At 36.3% G+C, this 25,467-nt stretch overlaps 1 protein-coding gene across 9 annotated transcripts in view; it reads left to right on the forward strand.

Annotated features, from left to right (window-relative positions):
- The window catches only part of ADGRB3 (adhesion G protein-coupled receptor B3), a 733,899-nt gene that overhangs the window by 679,207 nt on the left and 29,225 nt on the right, over positions 1 to 25,467 (forward strand). For 6 of the 9 annotated variants that reach the window (XM_021072848.1, XM_021072838.1, XM_021072833.1 and 3 more), the window contains 6 exons: positions 972 to 1,057; positions 5,468 to 5,566; positions 5,895 to 6,066; positions 18,786 to 18,881; positions 20,518 to 20,557; positions 22,941 to 23,584. In XM_021072848.1, coding sequence (XP_020928507.1) covers positions 972 to 1,057; positions 5,468 to 5,566; positions 5,895 to 6,066; positions 18,786 to 18,881; positions 20,518 to 20,557; positions 22,941 to 23,584 — 1,137 coding nt within the window. The remainder of the gene's footprint in view (positions 1 to 971; positions 1,058 to 5,467; positions 5,567 to 5,894; positions 6,067 to 18,785; positions 18,882 to 20,517; positions 20,558 to 22,940; positions 23,585 to 25,467) is intronic. The other 3 variants (XM_021072869.1, XM_021072864.1, XM_021072856.1) reach the window with 1 other exon arrangement.

Raw genomic sequence — 25,467 nt, forward strand, 5'->3', positions numbered from 1 at the left:
ACCATGGGTGCTTTTCATAATAAGCTGCCACAAATAGACCACAGCTATCTCTACATCTCTTTACAGTTTTACTTAAGAAAGACAAATACGAATGATTTCATTTTAGTTCTATTATGCAAAAGGCCTTTTAAGTGGGATAAGAGAGTCTCAGAAAGAAAATACTGAGAAGTGTTCAATAGAGCATGTTATAAAAATTAGTGTTAGTGTCCATCTTAATAGATACTCTTGAGTTGAATGGGCTTTCCCCTTTGTCCAGGAAAGCATGGTGCATGAAAATGCTCCCCACTCCCTGGAGAAATGGCCACACGGTGTGATGAATTGAGGCATTCTGTTCTTCTAGCGTAGGCAATAATGAATCCTTAGCAGTTTTCACTGCCCAGTTCACCCAGCCTCACACTGCCAAACTCAAAGTCTTTTCGATTCACAGACAGAGGGCAAAACTCATTTAGCCAATTTATTTTATCCAAGTATGACTCAGAGAGAAGAATGCCAGATTCACGTAGTATGGCAATTTAAAAGTTAAGCAATCGCATCTTTCTTTCTTTCTTTTTCTTTGTTTCTTTTATTAAAGTATTGTTGATTTACAATATTTCTTCAATTTCTGTTTTACAGTGAAGTGACCACATCACACACTGTTCCCTGTGCTGTTCAAAGCAACTGAATCTTAATTTCCTGAGTGTTAACTGCACAGCGTAGAAATTAAATGCGCTTCCTATACTTTAAAACATTAAAGCAACACACCTATTCAGCTCACTAGACTCCTTGAAGAGATGAACACTAACACCACTATTAAACTATTCCATTTTTCTTTATGCACATCTAAAATATTTGAGAAGTGCTTCCTATCACTACCATCATGAGGATATAATTCTGCCAAGGTTGTGAGTTGATAAAAGTGGGTTTTCAAGAGAAACAGGGACCCGATTCCCTTCAATATCATTGAAAGGCCAACCTTTGTTTCTATTTGACAGGTCAACATGGTGATTGGCATTTTGGTATTTAATAAACTTGTTTCCAGAGATGGAATCCTAGATAAAAAGCTCAAACACAGAGCCGGGTAAGCTGCAATTGGTGGATTTTGAATGGTCTTTACCAGTGCACCCCATACTCCAATTTCAGATTACCAACTGCATTTGACTGTGCCTTGAATTTTGTTCCTGACACACTGGTGTGTATGGTATATTCTGCGATTCAGGTTTCCGATGGGCTATTCTTAAAATGTGTGGTTAAAAATCTAAAAATAACTAAAAAGATCATTAAGAAAATTTGTATTTGTTTGTGCATGTTGCCTATTTATAAGATTAAATATTGAGGCTAAAAATATTTGTCCTTGGGTGAGGGTTTTCAAAGAACTCCTAGTTTGGGTCACAAAGGACAGGAGGTTAGATTGAAAGCAACTTCATTATGGGATACAACTGAATCAGGACAAGCAAACCGTAGTAGGGCAAAACTATTGTATTTTCTTTGATGAATTGTACATATCAGAAAAATTATTTACTTGAAACAATCACATAAGAAACACTGTTATCGTATATATTCATTTTTTGACATTTTTAGTATAACTTGCTAGAAAGTTATTTATAATTTTTCCTTACACATTTTAACCACTTACAAAATTTAGAAAAGCATCTCCTTTAATTTTACTGTTATTGTAATATCACCATATCTAATAGCTTAATAACATTTCATAAGCAGTTTGATAGCAGCTTTTTAAGGTTATGTCATTACCTCATGTCAATATGTAAGAACTTAAATGAAATATTAATCCCTTTGAACTTCCCTTTGTATCTTTTATTATAAAAAGTATAGCTTTTCCTTTCTGTTGAACTGTGCTTTCATTCAAAACTTACCCACAATTGTTCTCATTTCTTTAATAATGTATGGTATTCTTTAATAGCCATTGTATTTGATCACTGACTAGGGGGAATCTTAAGTCTTTTATGTATTTAAAATCTGTGTAATGATTTATAAGATTACGTAGTCCAGGCATTTTTTCCCCTAGTAAATGACTAGGTTTAATGGCTTTCAGTATAAAGTTGGATATCATTCTTATCAAACATTAGAATTGCAACAGTGTAATAGAAACGTTAGAGTTTCCTTTCTGAGGGGGAAGCACTTCCCATTTAGAGATTTTTTTTCACTTCAGATGAGTCTCTAAAGCAACTTTACATAGGGAGAGTTGAACTTGTACAGACACTCAGCATTCTATACCATTCGGACTTAAACATTATTACTGGCTAATCTGCGTGTATGGTTGAAATTGGAACAATAACTACTTCAGTTATTCCTGTCTAAACTAATCATGTTAGAAAAAAATTATTCATACTGACTATTGGATATAGAAACTCGATTCCTCCACTAGTGGTATGAACTTGTATAATTAACTATTTTTAGTTAGGACTAGTGGTTAGGATAAAGCTTTGCAGTAAGAGAGAAAGCCATGCTCAGTATTTAGCTTTGCAATTTTCTAGCTGCAAGTATCTTTGGGCATGTTATTTCATCTTTCTGCAGCTCAGTCTTCTCACCTGTAAGATGGGGCTCTTAATAGAGTATATGAAATACAATATGTATAAATCATTCATTAGAGTGTCTAGCAGATAGCAAGCACTCAATCAACAGTCGATGGCTATTGTTGTGATGGGTGAAATGAAGACGCCAAGCTGGATGGTTGTTTGCAAAGGACCCTGAGTTTCTGTCAGTCAAGCATCCATGAGTCTACCATTCATGACACTGAGGTCAGGAAAAGAGATGAGGTTATGAGAATGATCATAATGCTAAGGATTTATTAAATGCAATCAGTATCTTTTCTCATTGGGTTGTTTTATGTGTAATATTCCGTTTGATTCACATAGCTCTTTGTAAGAGATAACGCAGGTTTAGGAGAAATGACATATTATGATTTAGAAATTATCCATTTCAATCTACATATTAATTTTAAAACTTATATTTCTAAAAATGTCATTAGATGTTACATCTGTTTTACTGGAGAAACTGAATCAAACACATTTGGTGTTTTGTTTTGTTTTGTTTTTTTTCTGGTTCAGAGTCCACTGCTGGAGAAATAGAAATGATGTCAATACAAGTTTTAAAAGCAGAGTACTGGTTACTGTCCAAAGCAGAAAAGAACTGTTAACAAATTAATGACTCTAGGCTTTACATTTTTTTCTGTAATAACAAACTGCTATTTTAGCTTAAGTGTGTATAGATTGAAATTTGCTCTCTATTCCAAAGTGTGATTGCATGAATTTTTTAGAAGATATGAGTACTTGAAGCTAATTTTTAGTTCACGGAAAACCAGTAAAGCCTGTAATAAAGACAGACTTTCCGTGAAGAACAAATAAACAGAATTACTTAAAGAGGCATTGGGCAGGAAGCTAATTGATTAACCTAACAATTGATCTCCCTAATTGTAAATATTGACCATTTCATGTTGTTTGAATATAGACGTATAGCAAGCAGTTCTTTTGGGGTGTTTTTTTTTGGTTTTTTGGCGCACCTTGGCATGAGGAAGTTCCCTGGGCCAGGGATCGAACCTAAGCCACAGCAGTGACAACACTGGATCCTTAACCACTAGGCCACCAGGGAACTCCAGCAAGGGCTTCTTTTGAAATATTATTATTTAGAATCAAACGATACCATAATGTTCCTCCTTCCATTTTTTGTTGCTTCTTTGTTTCCTTTCTTATCATCAATTATTAGAAACTGCCAAGCATATAGTTTCTGCTCAATAAAGATTTATAAAGGAATGAGTCAATGAATGGTCAATAAATTATATAATAATTTTACAAGTTTTGTAATACCTAAACTATATTAACTTTTTCTAATATATAAAATATAGTTACCAAGGGGGAATTTTTTGCAACTATCAACACATCTTATATAAAATGATAATTGGAAAGAGTGAAAATAAGATAAAATAATGTGTCCTTTTAGAACATCTAAAGTGTGTCATTTTCTCTTTTTTTCTGCCATGAAACTTTCTTATCTACTATTGTAAAATATACACTGTTGAGAACACTGGTCTAAGCACTCTTCTGGAGATAGCTTCAAACATACTGGCATACCCATGGAGGCATTCACAAATCAAACTGGGTAGACTGTTATTATTTATTATTTGGAAAAGTCTAGAAACCTATGGCTAGTACACATGCCCTGGTTGAATCAGTAAAGTGATTTACAATTATATTCTCTACCCCACATCTAACTCTGAAAGCTTTGATTTTTCTTTCTCATGGGGTCTACTGATCAATCTGCTTAATAGCTTTCAGATTGAGCTTCTCATCCATGTGCAATTCACCAAAGAGTGCACTGCTTTAAAAGAAACCAGACATTCTGAATTATGAGCCCCTTATGACTTTCTGTGTTCTGCCATTTTAATTTTACACATGGGAATACAGGTCCACTATAATATTTTTTAAAGAAACCCAGGGGGCAAACCTATATTTTAGACACATCACATGGGAATGGACAAGAGAAGTTTGTCACAGAAATTATTTCCAAGTGTTTTGAAATGTAATTCAAGTAATTTCTTCTTAGTTTTTCCTAATAGGATTATGTTCTAATAACCCAGTCATTTTCTTTTTTTTAGTGATTTTTATTTTTTCCATTATTGTTGGTTAAGCCAGTCATTTTCAAGGAATGCTTTTCTAAAGCAAAATGTGTAAAATGTAGAATGACTTTGCTTCTGTGAGATTATAGATTGAACCTGAATTTACCTGCAAAATCCTCTGGATTTGAATAGGCCATTTAAATGCTATTAGGTTGGAGTCCATGACAAATTGCTCAGAAAGAATATTTTGAACTTAGTGACTATGTTATGTGTACTTTATTGAAGCAGAAAATGATCACTCTTTTTATTATCAACTAATATTTCATCAGCTTTCATCAGTCCCTATATTCAGATCATCCTAAAATACAGACAGTACATTGATGCTATAAGAAATTTCAAAATATGAATATGTTGAGGTAAAGGCCACATCTTCCACAATGACAAAAAGCCCAACATCCATATCTCCCTATATTGAACTACTGAGATACATGATTACATTTCAGAAGGTTTTAATTGATATCGTGTGCCTCTGTAAATGACAGTCTTTGAAGCTAGGAGTGCTTACATGTTTGATTATCAAGGGTCTGAATAAAGGGTTTTCTCTGTATGTCCACACAAACACTTGCTTTTGTTTAACTCAATGTGTTGGGCAACTTTGACCTGTAGACATGAGGGCCATTTATAGTGTAAATAATGGAAATATGCTTTGCATGTAACAAAGGCTGATATTATTAGGAGGTAAATGTTACAAAAATAATGTGTAGTGTAAATGCATCTTTAACACAACCCAGAGCAGTCTTCTTCGATAAATATACTTTTCTGCATGAAATCATATGTAAAAGCTAACTTGCAGCAGCAACTTTTTTTGGTGACAATTCAATATTTTGTTCTTTTTGTGGGTGTTCTGTTTGTTTGCAGTCAGATGAGCGAGCCTCATAGCGGTTTGACACTCAAATGTGCCAAGTGTGGAGTAGTTTCAACAACAGCTTTGTCAGCCACCACCGCCAGTAACGCCATGTTAGTCCCAATCATTTACATCTTCTTGTTACAAATATTTTACCGTGCATGTGAGAAAATGTTATGATGGGAAAAAAAAAAAAACACATGTTTGCTAATATTAGAACCAAGAGCATCCTTAAATATTTATAATTCGCAACAGCTTTCGTAACTATTGTGGGATTGTCTATTAAAAAAATAAATAAAACTCTTGAATGTTATCTGCTTTGTGGTTTCCAAGTTAATGGTCTTGGTGCCACATACAAGAATGCTTTGTTGAATGGGCGTTCGGTTATCACCTTGGGGATTCAAGCAGCTACGTAATGTTGCTTCTTCTGTGTCCCAACAGGGCGTCCCTTTGGAGCTCCTGTGTGGTGTTACCTCTACTGGCTCTGACATGGATGTCAGCGGTTCTGGCCATGACAGACAAACGCTCCATATTATTCCAAATACTTTTTGCTGTGTTTGATTCATTACAAGGTTTCGTGATAGTCATGGTCCACTGCATTCTTCGGAGAGAGGTGAGAAAAATCACTCTTGCAAGAGAGGAGAATGATGCTTAGAAGAGTCTTTTCCTTGTTAATATGATATTTTCTTTTTAACAACTTGATCTTCAGATTAAAGCTGGTCTATTTTAGAGATAGTTACTTGGGAGTCAAAGCTAAAGGGAAATGTTAAGGCCAAGTTCCAGGGAGCTCCTTGGACTCTGGAAATGACAGGCTAAAACAGATGGGGTGGTGCAAGGGAAAGCACAGCCAGAGGTGCCAAGAGCCAGGGAGAGTAGGTTCAAGAGAAGCTATGATGCAATCATAGGTGTAGATAAGTTGGCATTCCTGTAAAAGGTAATACAATTCTCTTTCTTAAAGCTCTTCCCTAACTTGTGCTTCTCCACGCAGCTTAACCCCATTCTCATAACTTAACTAATTTTGTTTTAGATAGAAAATGTTGAAGATGAATGAACAGTCTTTTATCTCTGTGCTAAAGTGCTATTAAATTACTAAAAATAAATCATTTTCATATGGATGTTTATGCTCAAAAAATACCAAAAATGGACATAGTGGAATGTGATGGCCAGTAATTGTCCCCAGGAACTGTAGATTTATAATCACAGCTAACCACAGCATTTCTCTAGGTCCTGGTGAGGTTTGTTGGCAGCAGTGAGAGAAAGAAGTCATCCTTCATGAGCTGAGACCCTTACCTGCACCACATCCATCCAGATCAATGACACAGTTCAGACTTGAGTTGTTTAGGGATAAAATATTGTTTTCTAACCTGTGCAAAAATTATTCTGAATGCTTGCAAGCACTGCCACAGTGTTTACAAGGTTTATGAGTCATTTTAGCTTTTACTCTGGGGACAGTGGTGACTAAAACACACAGTGACGCAGTGCCACGCTAGTAATTTTGAGAAAATGGTCTTCACTGTCATTTCGCATTATCTAGCTTGTTTGAAAACTTTATTGTGATGTGCACATTGCAAAAAAACATGAGTCTCTGGGTATGGGCCCCCTAGCTTTTATAGTGATGTGTGAAGATAACCAAAGGTTTTTACCTTGTTTACCAGATGAGAACAATATTTCTGAGTTGCTTTAGAATGATACAGATGTCAGCAATAATCTCACATGTGTATTCCAAGAACATCATATGATGAAACTCAGTGAAAAGAGACGAAAGGTGGCTTCACATTATAAGAGGAAGGGGCTATTTCATCATTTAAAAAATCTGATTTAGCTCACAGTTGCCAAAACATCACAATTTTCTACCTAGAATATCAGCATTAAAAATCTTCCAACTGTTGAATTTTTATACCAAAGTTGAGTAAAGTTAAAAGGAAATTGAGCTATGTTCTTCTCCAGCCATATCTTGTGAGCCTTCTGTATTAATATTCTCTCATATGTTTATGGAACAAAATTGTTTGATGTGAGTAGACACATATGTGTTTTTGATTGATGATTAAAGGTGAACAGTGTGGGTATTAAGCAAGATCATGATTTATCTGCATGTGATTTTCAGCAGATATTAATACTTTAGGTGTTAAAGAGGAGAAAAATGCCCCATTTTTAAATGTCTCTCTTTTTTCTTCAGAAATAAGCTCTCTAGAAAGCCTTAGGCTATGATCAAAATATTCAGGTTTTAAAGTGACAGATATTTTGTTAGCTTATTATCAGATTTGTGCTGCTTACATGAAGAAAAATATTTGGCACAAAAATTAAGTTCCATCAGAACTTTTTCATACTTGCTAATTGGACTAATAATTATAAAAAACATGATTCAAGGATAATTAAACTGAATCATATAATAAATGCTTCAGTTAAATATCTATAAATATATTTTCTATATTATTGAAAAATAAGAATATGAATATTGGCCCTGTTATTGTTTCATTTTCAATGTTTAGTTTAAATTGAATAATTTTATAGCTGATAAGCTAATAGCAGAGTGTCATGTCTCACATCCCAACACTGAAATGGAAAATTGCATATTTGGTATTTTTGCATTGACCCGTAAAAATATCCTGTTAACGTTGCTATAAATACACAGAGCCGATTTCAGTCATAGGCAAATCTCTTGCAGAATTCCTCAGGGGAAATTGTTATTGGAAAACCAAAAGAACCTCATTTCAATTTTTCAGATCCCAAAACCACATCATAAGGATTTCTCACTGAGTTCATAGATATTCTTTTTGAGCTTCTAAATGAGTATTGCCTGACACTAGCAATGGGTCTGTCTAATATTACCTGTGATCACACTGCCTCAGCATTAACCACAGTCCAGGAGAATAAAGCTTCTTTCCATAGCCTTGATTCTCCTGTGAACAAACATTTCATAAAAATACACCAAAGCAAATGGACTCAACAGCATCTCGTAAAATATTAGGTAATGACTCAGATTTATGAATCTACTTGATAATTCCATAGGTGATCCTAGGAATGAAGTTTTATCTCTACTGCTTTTTTTAATTTAAAATATTATTTCACAATAATTCAAGATAATTTGTATGGACTTTTTCTTTCTTAAAAATATATAAGCAGTTAAAGAATTTTTCCTTCAATTTAGAGAGACTGAAAACAGATAAATGTATTTCTATTTCTAAGTATTTTATTACATAGTAACATAAATTGGTTGTTTTTAGTCTTTAATGATTCATCCAATATGAATTCAAAAGGCTTTACCCTTATTTACTTTTCCAGTCTTCTGTGAAGTAGGTGGGTGTACACAGGGGAAGAATAGAGCCTTGCAATTTAAAGAAGAAATGGAATATTGTAACTGTGGCATTTGAAATGTGATGTGTATGGGATTTAATTCATTTAAAAAGTGGCTTTGCTTTCAGTGGGTCTGATTTTAAAACCAAAATTAGTTCAAGTCAGGAGGGAAAGAGAAGTGATCATTCTGGTACCATCTCAACTCAATTATTTTCCTCTTTTTATAAAAAGCAAATTGATTATTTGCCTATCAGTTTGTTGTGACCTCTAAAGCTGATATCATAATATTTAAATTTCATAAAATGTATATTCTTGAAGTACAGTTTCTTCTTTTGAAGTTCCTTTCTCTTTTGAATTCCTTCAGCAGATATCATTTACAAAAGAGAAAACATGAAGAGGGAATAATATTTAAAAAAAAAAAATTAAGCCGTTTATCCTAACACATTACTTCCAGCAACAAACCTAGATCTTGGAAGCTAATACGTGTAATATGTAATAAGGCAGAATATAACACAACAAATGTAGTGTCTTTCTTCATGTATCTATCATTTATCTTATTTAATTTTTTTTATAGCTCCATCCAGGGCATATGCAAGTTCCTGGGTCAGGAATTGAATCCCAGCTGCAGGTGGGGCAATGCCTGATCCTTTAACCCACTGCTCCGTGCCAGGGATCAAACCTTCACCTCCGCAGTGACCTGAGTAGCTGTGGTCAGATTCTTAACCCACTCTGCCAAGCAGGAACTCCATATATCCATCATTTCTTGATTAGAACTCATTTGCATTAAGCATATAACGATATATCCACTATTTACTATTCTCCACATTGCTATGGAAATTCTAACTACACAAGAGTTATGAAAGCTTTGAAATAGTTCCTGTTGCTAGGAAACCACTTCCTTGGTGTCTGCACATTCTTCTCATCTTTCCTGTCTCTGGCTGTGCTTGGCTCTAAGACAATCGTACAGCTTGATGTCAGAGGGGGGAAAATAACAAGATTGTGGCACAAAATAAGCTACAATAAAACCCTTTCACTAAAAGGCAGGAAAAAAGGAAAGTGCTTAAATGGATAATTTTGTTGTATCAGTATGTGAAGCTCCTAGGGCTGCTCTGTAGCATCAGTAACAGGGCCAAGCTCCTCTTTTCTCTTTCCTCAGCACTGGCAGGAGGTCTAGGCTGCACCAGATGAGGTCCCAGAAGCTTCATCCAAACCTGGGAAGCAATTTTGTAGCAAATGCTTAAAATAAACATGAACAGTTTTTTCTTTCTTTCTGTTTCTCCCACTTCCCTGTACCTTTTTTTTTTCTGTCAACTTCCCATTTCATTTTATTATCTCCATAAAATATAGATAAAATTATTTACAAGCCATGACAATGACTATATGTAGCAGCCAGGCATCCTCCTTAGCTATCTAAAACAATAATCTCACCCAAATAAACCACTTTTTAAACAAAACGGAAGCCACTCGTGGTGAAGTAACTGAACAGCAATTTGAAAAGAGGTCGTATTGCATATAATAAAGTTCAGGTGGAGAGTTGCATGAATCTCGCAGCTTGATTTACGAGAAACTAGGTAGGACTCATTACTACGGGAGGTACATTGTATAGTCCCCTAAGGAGGGAGGGCAGAGGCTTCAGGGGTCTTTGAATATGAGTGAGTGGGTGGGTGATAGGAGGCTTCAGAACTTAACAGGGTCCTGAGAGGAAAATGGGGTGTAGGATTAAGAAAGTGAAACTTTCAAGTTGAAGAAGATGGAGAGAGGGTTCTGGACCTATAGCTTCCCAGAAATGAAGGCTGTGGTGAGTCGTGGAGAGCAGATTCTCCTCTGAGAACACATGGCACATGTGGAGGCATAAAGCAAGTGATGTCATCCTGGACTCTGGAGGGATTTGATTTTTTTTTTTTAATGGCTGTGACTGTAGCACAAAGAGAAAGATAATATTGACAACCTTAATGCGTGAGGGCACACGCATTAAGTGATGTTTTAGAGCTTTCTCCTTTGGGTGCTCATGGGTATTGGTGAGAGGACACTGTGTATCATGAAGAATAGATTTTAGACAGTGAGTGAGTACCTTGCATAGGCAGGATCAGAGTTCTCATCCATGTTCAGAAGGAAGTTGGATTAAAGGGAGAGGGAGATGGGTTTCTCAGAGCTCCATTTTTGTCAGGCTGAATTAAAGCTACCAAAAGAAATACATTTAAAGATTTTTTGGCCTTTTTTAAAAAAAATAAAACAATGTGTATCTGGAAATGGGAGAATGGATAAAGGTACCACAATAAAGCTGGATTTTAATAGAAACAGAGGGAAGGAAGCACAGAGACTGCCTTGAAATAGGACCATGGGAAAGACGCAAGCAAGGATCATACATAGCCCTCTATACTTTTCTCCAGAAATCACGAGCCTCCCTTTATCCATAGTCATCGTATTTCTTAGGCAGAAAAATATATGTCTTGTCTTTTGTTCCAGATAATGTTTTCCTGATTGGTGCATAATTGCACTTATGTCATTAATATTTCTGACCATCTTAATCTGCCCATGTGGTTCTCCAACCTCATACAGAGTCTTGGGAGCTAAACAAGTGCATGGAATCAGATTAGTAAATGAACAAATTAAGACACAGAAAGTTCATGGCAGAGACTGGCAAACTGGAATGTATGCCAGGTAGCATTCAGCCGTAACTTGCTGTTACTCTAAATTCTGAGTACCTAGTTTCATGCACAGGCAGATCTCACCTCTCTCTCCTCTCAGACTCCAGAGTCCCAATTTGCAATAGTATTAAACTAGCAATGGGAAATTGAATATGTCTAGAATAAAGGTTTAAAATAAATATAAGAAACAAGAGGTCATGAATAAGTTTTTATTTTCTGCCCTGATATGGATGGCATGAGACTAAGATGAATATCTTCTGTGAAGACATGGGTGGAGGTGCCTGCTGTATAACTTCCCTCTCCTTTTCTCTGCTGCATGCTCAAGATATGCTATTACATTTTTTCAGATCACGTAAGTGGTGAAATGTTGTCTATGGCAGCCTATGTGACCCCTAAAACTGATAGAGAAAACATAAAAAGCTACAACAATTTTGAGATAGTGAGAAATCCTTTAGGTATTAGAGAATTTCAATATAAAGCCATTAGGATTGATTTTTGGGACTAAAGTCCTTATTTTTCCTTCAACATACAGCAAATGACAAGCCATTTTTGTTTATTTCCCTTGCTGTCAGAGAGGTCAAATAATATTTTAATAATTTGTAGTCATCCGTGATGCTTATGTCAATTGGTATACTACACATGGAACTGACAACAATCTTATTCATCTAATGATGAAATTATTTGATTTTTAATATGATTAAAAAGCCATTTGTTGGGAATTCTCTTGTGGCACAGCGGGTTAAGGATCTGGCATTGTCACTGCAACGGCTTGGGTCACTGTGACACATATTGGATACCTGGCCAGCAAACTTCCACAAGCCTGCTGGCATGGCCAAACAAAAGAAAAAAAAAGGCATTTGTTCAAATATGAATCAATAGAAACAGTGTAGATATTAGATTCAAGGGAAAAATTAAAAAGAGGACATCTAAGAACCCCCCCCCACACACACACACACACTAACAATCTCAAATGATTACAAAATTGTAACTATTTCTTTTCTTGGCATAAAATGATCCTCTGGAATTGGTAAGTCAAGAAGAGAAACTGGAGGTAAAGCTTGGTGGAAACTGAGAAAGGGGGGGTCTGAAGACAGTTTCCTTATAAAAAAAAGCCCAAACCACTCTGGACAGAACTCCTGAACAGTGCATTCCTTAGCAGTGTACTCAATAAATCTCTTCTAATCTATAAAAAGGAAAAAAAAAATGAAGATTTGGGGTCTGTAGCTAAATCCAGAGCCCTTTCAAACAGTGCAGCTCTCTCCTGGAGCTTCCTCTAAATTGCAGCTTTGCCAAGCATTGCTCCGTGCTCTTCCCCAGAAATCTCTAAATCTGGCACAGACTTTCACAGTGACATTGCCAGCTGTCTTCAGAGCGAGGACCAGGGGAGAAGCTCTCGCGCTGGCTGCTGCAGAGATGAAACACATCCCTGTCCCAGGGGAAGAACAAGAGCAAGGCCTGCCCTGCAGACCTCTTTGAACTCTCGTTCATACAGGAATCAGTCCATGGGAAAAGGGTTGATAGCTTTTTTAGGAGACTTTAAAAAAAGTTTTTATTATACTTGATTTACCATGTTATGTCCATTTCTGCTGTGCGGCAGTGACCCAATTTTACACACACACACACACACACATTCTTTTTCTTACATTCTTCTCCATCATGTTCCATTACAAGTGATTGGATATAGTTCCCTGTGCTATACACCAGGAACTCGTTACTTACCCACTCCAGATGCAGTAGTTTGCCTCTACTAACCCCAAACTCCCAGTCCATCTCACTCCTTCCTCCTCCCCCTTGGCAACTGTGAGTCTGCTCTCCATGTCCATGAGTTTGTTTCTTTTCTATAGATAGGTTCATCTGTGCCATGTATTAGATTCCACATATAAGTGATATCACATGGTATTTCTCTTTCTCTTTCTAATTTCACTTAGTATGAGAGTCTCTAGTTCTATCCATGTTGCTGCAAATGGCATTATTTTGTTCTTTTTTATGGTTGAGTAGTATTCCATTGTGTATATGTACCACATCTTCTTAATCCATTCATCTGTCAATGGACATTTAGGTTGTTTCCATGTCTTAACTATTGTGAATACTGCTGCAATGACTAGAGGGGTGCATGTATCTTTTTCAATGAAAGTTTTGTCTGGATATATGCCCAGGAGTGGGATTGCTGGATCAAACTGTAGTTCTATATTCAGTTTGCTGAGAAACCTCCATACCATTTTCCATAGTGGTTGTACCAATTTACATTTCCACTAACATTGCAGGAGGGTTTCCTTTTCTCCACACCCTCTCCAGCAGGTGTTATTTGTAGACTTATTCATGATAGCCATTCTGATTGGTGTGAGGTGGTACCTAATTGTAGTTTTGATTTGCATTTCTCTAATAATTAGTGATGAACATTTTTTCATGTGCCTATTGGTCATCCCTATGTCTTCTTTGGAGAAATGTCTATTTAGGTCGTTTGCCCATTTTTCAACTGACTTGTTTGTTTATTTGCCGTATTAGTTGTTTTATTTTTGGAAATAAAGCACTTGTAGGTTGTTCAGGATATTTTAAAGCAGCCCCCAGCAAGATATGGTCAAGATAACTTTGGTGGTGCCTGGCAGCATGCTTTCCAAAGACAGCTTGATGCTTGTTGTGGTCACAGCACCTTATTTTTGAAGATGTTTCTTGCCACTCCTTTTTTTATTTCACAAAATGACATCAGGTTTCTTTAAGGTCTCCTAAATATTCCAGGGCTAATTCACATATTTATTCTTTGCCAGTCCTCAGACCCTCTGGCTGGCTGTCAGTTAAGTTGAAATATCCATGGTAGAGTATTAGAAAAAGAGGACATTTTGAAATCTAGATTTTAACTGTGCTGTAATTTGTGTTAAATATGTAATTATTCCGCAAAGTTTGTCTAAAATTATATTTATTGATCTTATATAAGTTTAAAAAGTGATAATATTGGAAGAATTCAGAGGAGTAATGATTTTAGTATCTATAAATACATTTTAGGGAGGTCCCATCATGGCACAGTGGAAATGAATCCCACTAGGAACCATGAGGTTGCAGGTTCGATCCCTGGCCTTGCTCAGTGGGTTAAGGATCTGGCATTGCTGTGAGCTGTGGTGTAGGTCACAGATGTGGCTCGATCTGGTGTTGCTGTGGCTGTGGCGTAGGCTGGCAGCTGTAGCTCTGATTAGACCCCTAGCCTGGAAACCTCCATATGCCATGAGTGTGGCCCTAAAAAGAGAAAAAGATAAAAACAATTAAAATTTTTGAAAAAAATTAAAAAATAAAAATACATTTTAAATTAAATTGCTACCTAAAATAAGTGACTTGTTCTCCACAAATAATAAGGCAGCTTAAAGAGCTTAAATAGTAAATATTTTAATCCTCTAACAATTATTTTTCTTCAATCTTAGTCACAAGACCCCAAGACTATTATTGTCCAGTGTTGTAAAATGAGTGTTGACACAGAAAATTTTAATTTTGTATGGAATATTCAGATCTAGATTCTATCTCTTGCTTATTTTTATGCTTTCTCCTTGTTTGGAATCAAGGTCCTTGTAGACTTACTTTTTTAAAACTTCTAGTTGTTCTCTGTAAGTGCAATTCACGTTGGTTCACCTAAGATAAAAGTCTCTTTGTTTGCCTGATGGAAAATCCTTCTAATTATCAAAGTGTTCCCAAATGCAGTTGAATTTTCCAGGTTCTGTCCTGCTCAAAAACAGTTTTCTTTGATAATAAAATCTAATCATTCTTCCCTATCAGTGTTGGATAAATATTTAAAGCTAATTCGTCTTTGGAGCTCCGGTGTGGCTCAGTGGAAACAAATCTGACTAGTATCCATGAGGACTCAGGTTAGATCCCTAGCCTCACTCAGTGGATTAAGGACCTGGTGTTGCCTTGAGCTGTGGTATAGATTGCAGATCAATGCGGCTTGGATCCCACATTACTGTGGCTGTGGTGTAGGCCAGCAGCTACAGCTCTGATTCAACCCCGAGCCTGGGAACTTCCATATGCTGCATGTGCAGCCCTAAAAAGACAAATAAATAAATAAATAAATAATAATAATAATAATAATAATAAAATAAAGCTAATTCATCTAGATTGCTTGAATGCATTTTTAAGATTTTTTAAAAATATCAAACAGAGCGCTTAGGATCAAGTGGAATTTCTCCTGCAAATATTTCTAAAGTAGAAGGAACAGAGAAGTTTCAGAGAATCCAGCACTTAAATTGTGATAATTGTATGACCGTTAAAATGACCTTGAATTTACTAGAGAATTTTTATGCTATTCTGTTTTATATTTCTTGTGAACAGCATTGACTTACTCATGAAGCTGACATCATTCTCCAGATAGAAATGCACTTAATCCATTGTCATCTTTGGGACTTTGGTTGTGTGTATGTGTGTGTGTGTGTGTTATTAAAAAAAAGATTTCATTTGTATCTCCTTCAAGCAATCAGGTAGTGGATTTTTTTTTTTTTTTCACCACACTAGTGGCATTGGGAAGTTCCTGACCCAGGGATCAAATCTGAGTCACAGTTGTGACCCACACCACAGCCGCAGCAATACCAGATTCCTAAACTACTGTGCAGGGCCTGGGATACAACCCATGCCTCGTCAATGACTGGAGCCACTGCAGAGATGATGCTGGATCCTTAACCCACTGCACCATAGCAGAAACTCCCAGCTAGTAGAAAAGTTGCTTTTCTATATTTCATTGTCAGACAAAAATATCCTTGACATGGAAGTTCTCTTATGGTGCAGCAGGTTAAGGATCTGGTGTTGTCACTGCAGCAGCTTGGGTCACTGCTGTGGTATAGGTTCAGTTCCTGGCCTGGGAACTTCTACATGCCATGGAGGTACCCCCCCTCAAAAAAAAAAAAAAAAAAAAAAAATCCGGAGTTCCCTTTGTGGCTTAGTGGTTAACGAATCCAACTAGGAACCATGAGGTTGTGGATTCGATCCCTGGCCTTGCTCAGTGGGTTAAGGATCTGGCATTGCTGTGAGCTGTGGTGTAGGTCACAGACGCGGCTTGGATCTGGTGTTGCTGTGGCTCTGGCGTAGGCCAGCGGCTACAGCTCCGATTAGACCCCTAGCCTGGGAACCACCATATGCCACAGGAGCGGCCCTAGAAAAAGGCAAAAAGACAAAAAGAAAAAAAAAAAAAATCCATGATAGCTGCACTCCTGAGGTCTGAAAGTAGACTGACTGGTGAGGAAGAGTAATGTTTTGTTTTACCGAGTGCCACCTTCCATATTTTATGTATGCTGGTATTTAGAGGAAGACTTGAAAAAAAAATCATGTGACAAGCTCCTGGAAAGATTTCTAACATATTATTTATCTTCATTTATAAAATTGTGCTTCTTTAACAGTTGCCTGGGGGCACAAACAGAACATTAGCAAGTACCTATTTTTCTGACATTAGTCCTTAGGATTTTTATTCTAAAAACAGATATACTTTCTTAGTATTTCCCCTCAAATGCAGATTTCTCTGTAACAGAAACAGAGATCATCTCACCTAGTATGTAATGATTTTTTGATTATTAATTGTGTCACTTTATGACCTACAGCTATGACTTCTTAATCTAAAAAGGAAGAGAATAGAAGGATTTGCTTCCAAAGAGTCTCATTTGTCCATGTCCTGTCCCCTTCAAGGGAGAAGCTGGATGATTTAGTTCCAAATATGTATCAAGAAAAGATGTTCAAACTCAGTTTCATTGAACCTGAACTTTTACTGCTGTGTTTGAAAAAGGAAATAAGAAATTACCTTGCACTGTTGTGTTAGACAACTCCTTGTTCTTTTTTTCCAGGAAATTCCATATTTAGAAATATTAGAATATACACACTACTATACATAAAATAGATAAACAATAACTCTATTCAATATCTTGTAGTAACCTATAAAGGGAAAAGTATCTGAAAAAGAATATATACATATGTATAACTGAATCACTTTGCTCTATACTTGAAACTAACATAGTGTAAATTAACTATACTTCAATTTTAAAAAATAGCTTAAAAAAAAAATAGAAAGAAAGAATGCCAGAGTCTGAAAATGGAATAAAGGTCAGAGGATATGGAGCCTATCCTTTGCTCTTTTAATTCAGTCATAGCGGTCACATCATTAGTGTCAGAACCTGAGGGGAGAAATCCAGGTGGATGAACTGCAGCCAGGACTCTGTGGTGGTGACCAAACTCCATGTGACTTTCCAGATCTTGCAGTTTGGGGAAAAGGCTGCTAACAATTTATGAAATGTATGGAGGGGCTGAAAACAAATTAATAGGCTCAGGTTTTTTTATAGCAAATACCTAAACTAAGCCACATCTCATAACCAAACAGCAATGGGCTATTTCATATCAGTACTTTTCAAAACTAGAGACATCTTGTGTTTCCCTTGCTGGTCTCTGCAGTGGTGCTTCAGTAACATGGGGGGGAGGGGAATGTCACATCAGCTCTGCTTTGTTTTATTGAATTAACAATAAAATAGAATATAATAAACAAGCAGGGGAATATCAGTAATGTGAGATATTAGTTAAATGACCTCACTGTTGACTGGGATCTACAATGCAGCTTGTTAGGGGTCAAATGAGCCAGGGGTGGTGGAGGCACAGGCTGACCTGGAGGCACCACAAGGTCAGGGTAGCTGTCAGTTGTCTGTGTTTGTTATTCATCTATTCAGGTCAGGTCTATCCACATGTTATTTAACGAAGGATTTAATATTCTTAGAAGTTCCTTGAGATATGTTAGTTCTTTGTCCTGAATCCAATTGTGAATGGACATTAAGGAAGTTTGGCTTTGCTGAGTGATCTCCCCCCGCCCCCGCCAGAAAATCAACCAGAAACAGAGTCGTTTTTGTTGTATTTTTGTTTCATTGTATGTGATTTTTTTTTCACATCAGGTCACAAAGTACTTGAAGGGAGAAAAGTAAGGATCTCTCCATAAGGCCTCCTGTAAGACATAAAAGGATAACCCCAAATCAATTTCGGTCGAAAGATCGTTGCATAATCTCATTTTTCACAATGTTTAAAGCTTTTATAAAGATTATGCCCCATGTACCGAACAGTAAATCCCCCTTGAAAGACATGCACATTGTTTGTAGCAGTGGAAATAAACCTGCCCTCTGGCTAGAATTATTAGTATTCACAACCATAGAATTATTAGACACAGCCAAGGGGACAGCTGAGGAGTTCCCAGTACCTCCCTCCATAGATGATGGAAGTGATGGATTCCCTTGTCATGGAGCAAAGTCCAGGTACACCTGTGTTTATAGGACAAAGTAAACAAAATGGATACTAGATAAAATCAATGATAAGTTTTTTCAATTGCCAATACAGACAGTATCTTGCCATTACCAAGAGAGAAGAAAATGAACGTTTGTCCTTTGCTTCACAGGTTCAGGATGCATTTAGATGCCGATTAAGAAACTGCCAGGACCCAATCAATGCTGATTCTTCAAGTTCTTTTCCTAATGGGCATGCTCAAATCATGGTGAGCTTTTACTTCCCCTCTGAGTTTTGGTTCAATCATGATTTCTCAAGGGAATGAATAAATATTCTTATTAGTAAAATAGTATCAAAATTCCATTTTCAGTGACTTTGGCAGTAGTCTGGTAATAAACTTTGGGCTGTGATACTAGATGGTTTCTGACTGAATCGGTTAGGAGTCCTGGATCTGTTATGGGTCCCCTGGGGTGTTGACTGCGGAGTTTCTGGGCCACACCAGAGGGTATGTTCTTTCTCACACAGAATCAGGGATAACACTGTGTCCATAGCATCATGTCTGTTTACAGGTCAGAATGCTGTGGTCCTGCATGGCTGGCCTTAAAGGGAGACCAGCAGTGGTTCTCGCCTTCCTTGCCTATCAGACTCCTCAGAGGAGCCGCACTCCACACCTAGGAAGCTGGGATCCCTGGGGTGTGGGACGCTGGCATTGGTGGTTCCAGTGAGCAGCCCAAGATGGGAACTACTGCCCTAAAGAATGAGCAGTAGATGTGCTTCCAGTAGAAGATCAACTCTTCTACATGTGCTGTTGCTGGGATAAGGGGTACTTTAGACATTGCCACTCCCATATATTTTAGAAATGAAGTAAGGTTTAAAGTGTCATAAACATTACAACTTAAATAGAGTTTCTTAATAATATACTTGATTTATTAATGTTTTCAGATTAGACAACAGAAAAAATATTCTAAATGATATGCTGGTAAGACAGTAGAAGGAATAATTCTGTATTAAAAACAAAGATAAACACTGATATCATGAATTTAAATATTAAGATGGGCTAATTTCACTCATTGTAATTAGTTAAAAATAAACTAATTTGTTTAGAATAAAAGTTTTGGGAAAATATGAAGATGATAGCAGGTTTTAGGCTGGAATAGTACTGTTTAATCTTCAATTTTAATTCCTAAGCCTTTTGTCACATTGGCATGAAAAATGAATCATCAGAAGAGCCTAGTTTTACTATTAAGGGTTTGACAAAGCTGCATTATAAGACCTTACATGACAAACAATATATTCAATGTGAATGCTTAAAAATATAAGTACCTAAGACTTTTTTTTTTAAGTATCTGCATAGTATTTCACATTCTACTCATTTTGTTGTGGTTTAAGGAATTGCCTTAATCTTCTGTTCTATCTGGTGTGAGTCTCTTGACAGAAGAAAGTGGTATGCTATTGCCTTTTTAAAGTCATGTGCCATGTTTCCATTTATTTTATCTTAAATGTAGTCTCTAGGAAATACTCTTGAAAACAATTTGATTACTCTTTAAGAAACATACTCTGCACAAAAAAAATATCCTAGTATTGGCTAGTCAGATATTTGTGTTTGTTTGTTTTGCTTTTTAGAGCCGCACCCGAGGCATTTGGAAATTCCTAGGCTAGAGGTCGAATCCAAACTGCATCTGAGACCTATACCACAGCTCACGGCCAAGCAGGATCCTTAACCCACTGAATGAGGCCAGGGATCGAACCTGCATCCTCATGGATACTAGTTGAGTTTGTAACCTGCTGAGCTGCAGCAGGAACTCCTCTAGTCAGATATTCATTAACTTCAGATAATTTGGTCAGTAAAAGTCACTTGAAGTCTTCATTAAATGATGATTCTATGTCATTATTTTTTGTTACAGACAGACTTTGAAAAAGATGTAGACATTGCTTGTCGATCAGGTAAGGATATTTAAATTTTGAAAATACCATTAGACATTACATAATTTTATGGATATGATTTTATTTCATACAAACAAAGATTATGGAATTAATATTCAGTACCAATATTTACTTTATAGTTTACAATATAGTTATAAAATTATCTCCGCGTCCTCAATACAATAAAATAGGTTCCCATAACTAGCCTTTAAATTGCCTTGCTATAAATTTTGGGTTAATTTTTGCACACAGTTAAGGATTAAAAATATTCTTCCCTGAATTTGGAGATATTGTAAGGTCTTTTATTTGGAATATTACTAAATCTATTAATTTAACTTCCTTTATCCCTGAATATTTTCATGTAGATTATTCCTGGCAACCACAATGCATTACCTATCATTTTAAAAGTCTGGAAACAACTTTTTTAAACTGAATTATCCTACTTTTTTAATATAATAGTTAAGTATAAAAAGTTACTTAATAAAAAAATATGTGAGGTAGATTAACATCTTTAATGTCTAAAAAGAAAGAGACCTAATGTAATAATTAAATACAGTATCTCTAAAGATAGAAGATATTACATGAAGGATGTATGTCTTGAAATAACTTGAAGGCTTCTCTTCTTTGTAATAGGGAAAAACACTCAGAATCTTCTATTTCTCAACCTTTGCTTTAATCTGTAATAATTAGGATGATATTTGAAATTTGGAAAATAATGGGTAAAATTGAATATACCTAAAACTTTTTATAAGGAGATAATAAACCATATACTTTTTTTTCCCTGCTTTTTAGGGCTGCACCCACGGCATATGGATGTTCCCAGGCTATGGTTTGAATCAGAGCTACAACTGCCAGCCTACACCACAGTCACAGCAATGCTAGATCTGAGCCTCATCTGCAACCTACATCACAGCTCACAGCAACCCTGGATCCTTAACCCACTGAGCAAAGCCAGGGACCAAACCTACAACCTCATGGTTCCTAATCGGATTCATTTCTGCTGCGCCATGACAAGAACTCCTAAACCATATACTTAGATTATCCATACCTAATGAAATGTTTAATGACAATGGATTTGCTTTGTTGACAGGGCGGCGTTGGGGGTCTATGTTGAACCAACTTGCACATAGTACTCTTCTGTGTGCTTTCAACACCACTATTAACAAGATGCTCCTTCAGAATTCTGTTCTCTCATCCCTCAAAACCAGCAGCTGTTCACAACTAAGCAAGCTTCAAGTCATTCTGTCTCTGTTAGACATAAAATATGGTTTTCTTCTTTATCTGGAGGCAAAAAAGAGAAAAAACTAAAACATATTTTATTAAAGAATTCTAAAGTTTTCAATTTTTTTTTTGCTTTGCTTTATGTTTTCATTTGTTCTCTTCATGTTATCATGCATTTAAAACTTTTCTAAGTCATTATTTTGCAGATTTAAAATGGAATGGTGGTCTTAGAGGCTCATACATTTCTGCTTAAAGACAGTTGGCAATTATAATACCCCCTCAAGGGTATTATAAATATGGATTGATCGTGTAAAAAAAAAATGCCTTGCTTTTCCTACACAGAACTGAAGATGATAAATCCTTTTGAGCCCTGTATCTACCTTGACCATGTGGACTTCATAAATACTTGTTAGTTTTCAACACGCATAATTTTTTAAAAGATTTTTGATGCAGTGGAATGAAATTCTCATTATTACCTCTTTCAAAAAGTATTTTGGAGTTCCCATCGTGGCTCAGTGATTAACAAATCCGACTAGGAACCATGAGGTTGCGGGTTCGATCCCTGGCCTTGCTCAGTGGGTTAAGGATCTGGCATTGCCGTGAGCTGTGGTGTAAGTTACAGAGGCGGCTTGGATCTGGCGTTGCTGTGGCTCTGGTGAAGGTCAGCGGCTACAGATCCGATCGGACCCCTGGTCTGGGAACCACCATATGCCACAGGAGCGGCCCTAGAAAAGGCAAAAAGACCAAAAAAAAAAAAAAAGTATTTTAATGACTAGAACTTGTAGAATATTTTAGGGGATAACCTTTTAGGAAAAAGTCAAATTCTTGTGAATATATCCATAATTTTATTTATCCCTTTTCAGTAGACTGATGGAGAAAATTCCTCTGGAAATCTGCCTTTCCCCTAAAAAGTTAGGCAGAGTTATTTAAGGATAGGACAACTGAGATTTTTGAAAGTCCATTAATCAATTTTCTAATATGTTTTATCTGTGGGCTACCTGAGATCTATTGGAGCATATCAGAATCAATAATTATTGAGTAATCAAGACCATATGCAAAAAAAAGTAGATTTTAATAATTATTTTATTAAGGAAAATGTTTAATAAAAAGACAACAAAATACAATAGTAAATGATTTACATGTCCTAACTCTCTTTTGTTTACTTTTATGTTCCAATCCACAGTTCTTCACAAGGATATCGGTCCTTGCCGAGCAGCAACAATAACAGGTACCCTCTCCAGGATTTCTCTTAATGATGATGAAGAAGAAAAGGGAACAAACCCTGAAGGGCTAAGCTATTCAACATTGCCTGGGAATGTCATTTCCAAAGTCATTATCCAGCAACCTACAGGTCTGCACATGCCCATGGGTATGAATGAGCTGGGCAATCAATGTTTAAAAAAAGAGAACAGTGAATTGCGGAGAACTGTGTACCTATGTACAGATGATAATTTGAGAGGCGCTGATATGGACATAGTCCATCCTCAAGAAAGAATGATGGAGAGTGACTACATTGTGATGCCCAGAAGTTCTGTAAATACCCAGCCATCAATGAAAGAAGAAAACAAAATGAATATTGGCATGGAAACCCTGCCCCATGACAGGCTATTGCACTATAAAGTGAATCCTGAATTCAACATGAATCCTCCTGTCATGGACCAGTTCAACATGAACTTAGAGCCACATCTTGCACCCCAGGAACATATGCAGAATTTGCCCTTTGAGCCTCGCACAGCTGTGAAGAACTTCATGGCCTCTGAGTTGGATGAAAACGCAGGATTATCGAGAAGTGAAACTGGATCAACGATATCAATGAGTTCTTTAGAAGTAAGCAATGGAACAAACCTTTTCTCAATATGTGAAAAATGGATAATATATACACAGACATAGAGACAGATACATAGACAGATGATAGGTAGGTAGATAGATAGATAGATAGATAGATAGATAGATAGATAGATGGATATCAATAGATAGATTCATGGTGCATTGCTTTGGGGGGAAGAGAGTCGCATTAATTTTCACAGTATTGTCTAAGAATTTGGGGCATATTGGGATTAAAATTCTGAACATATGTTTTTTTTTTCCAGTAGGACATCATACTCCCCTTTCTCAAGATCATATTTTTTAACAGGAACTCTCTATATTTAAAAAGATACCTGTCCATTGTAATTGTCATAATGGGAAAAGAATGTAGTAGAGCACCCCTAAACAAACAGAAGGCCCTACTGATGTTTCTCAGGTACCAGAGGTCTTCTGATGGTTAGAGTAGTTTGTGCATGGCACTACAAACTTAAACCAAGGTCTGTATTTCTGTGTGAGGGAAGCCATTAAACTGGGATGTTTCAATGAGGTCTACCATTACTCTGATTATAAATTTTATTGTTACGTTAGATCAATGTATTTCAGAGAAAATATTTTGCCCTTAGCTCTTACATAACTATAACCACTAAATTTTGGGGTCTTAAATTGTGAACTCTCGAGAGGGATGTAAATCGAGCAGGCCAGGAGTCAGGGCTCTGAGCTCCAACCACATAGATTTTGTAAAAAAGCAAACCCCTCTCAGCTTCTTTTCTACCCATAAAATTATGTAAAGAGTAGCCAACAAATATCAGTGTCATTCATATTGTATCACAATTAATCAAGAAAGATCTAATCAAATAAGACAAGAAACGTCTAATTTTCTGTTGACATACATCCTGTTCCTGTTTTATATGTAAATTTTATATCTTTTGCCTTGATGTTTTGCTATAAATGCACTGCTGATATATTGCATATGTTTAGTATACAATGAAACACATGTAATATTTTATATGTGTTGCCAATTGTTTTAATATAACAGATTATTTCATTAGACAGTAATTGCTTACCTACTCTTTCCATCAGAAGTATGCTGATAATAATATATTCTAGTGTTCAAAAGGGACCAGAGGCAATTGTCCCTCTCTTCTCTCCACAAAACCCTGCCTTCCACTAGGTCAAGATGCAGAGAGGTCCTGAAAGGCTAGAGTAACTTGATACGTGGTGTAATTTTGAGGTTCTTCCCCACCTGGATCAAGGAAATTCCAGACAAAAATGGGCATGTAAATGGGATCTAGGCTAAATGTCTACATTCTAGATCAGTCTTAAACAGAATAGAGTTTCTGAGGAGAATCATTCCTTGGAACCAAAGGCATAGGGGCAGTGAAGCCAAGTTCACACCAGAGTGACTGGAGCTCCCTCAGGACAAAAGCATTCCATCTTTCTGAATTAGCAGAATACCTACTAATTTGCTTATCTCAGAGACTAGCAAGTCTTCTACAGCAATGCCCACATAAGTACAAACTACATAACATTTATGAAAAATCACAAAAGTTTTTAAAAGAATTTTCAGGGAGTGTGCATATAATAGCAATAACATCATAAATAATCAGAGTAACTGTATGAAGTATTTTACATAGCCTGGATCTTTAAAATGAGTATTTTACATAGAGGGGTTAGAATGGTATTGCATTAAAATATTTTGCTTATTATAAAAATGCTTTATATCTAAGAGCCTAAAAACCTTGCTGGGTTTGATATTGTACAGGTTGTGTGTGCTCGAACAATAGAGTGTATTTCCAAGTGCTGCTTTATTCAGTTGGTAATTTTTCTAAATCTCCACATCCTTTTTGTTAAGTGTAAGCATCATATATAAGTGTGATTTAGCCAAGAGATCTGCATTTAAATGA

This window comes from Sus scrofa, chromosome 1, assembly GCF_000003025.6.
Source record: "Sus scrofa isolate TJ Tabasco breed Duroc chromosome 1, Sscrofa11.1, whole genome shotgun sequence".
NCBI lineage: Eukaryota > Metazoa > Chordata > Mammalia > Artiodactyla > Suidae > Sus > Sus scrofa.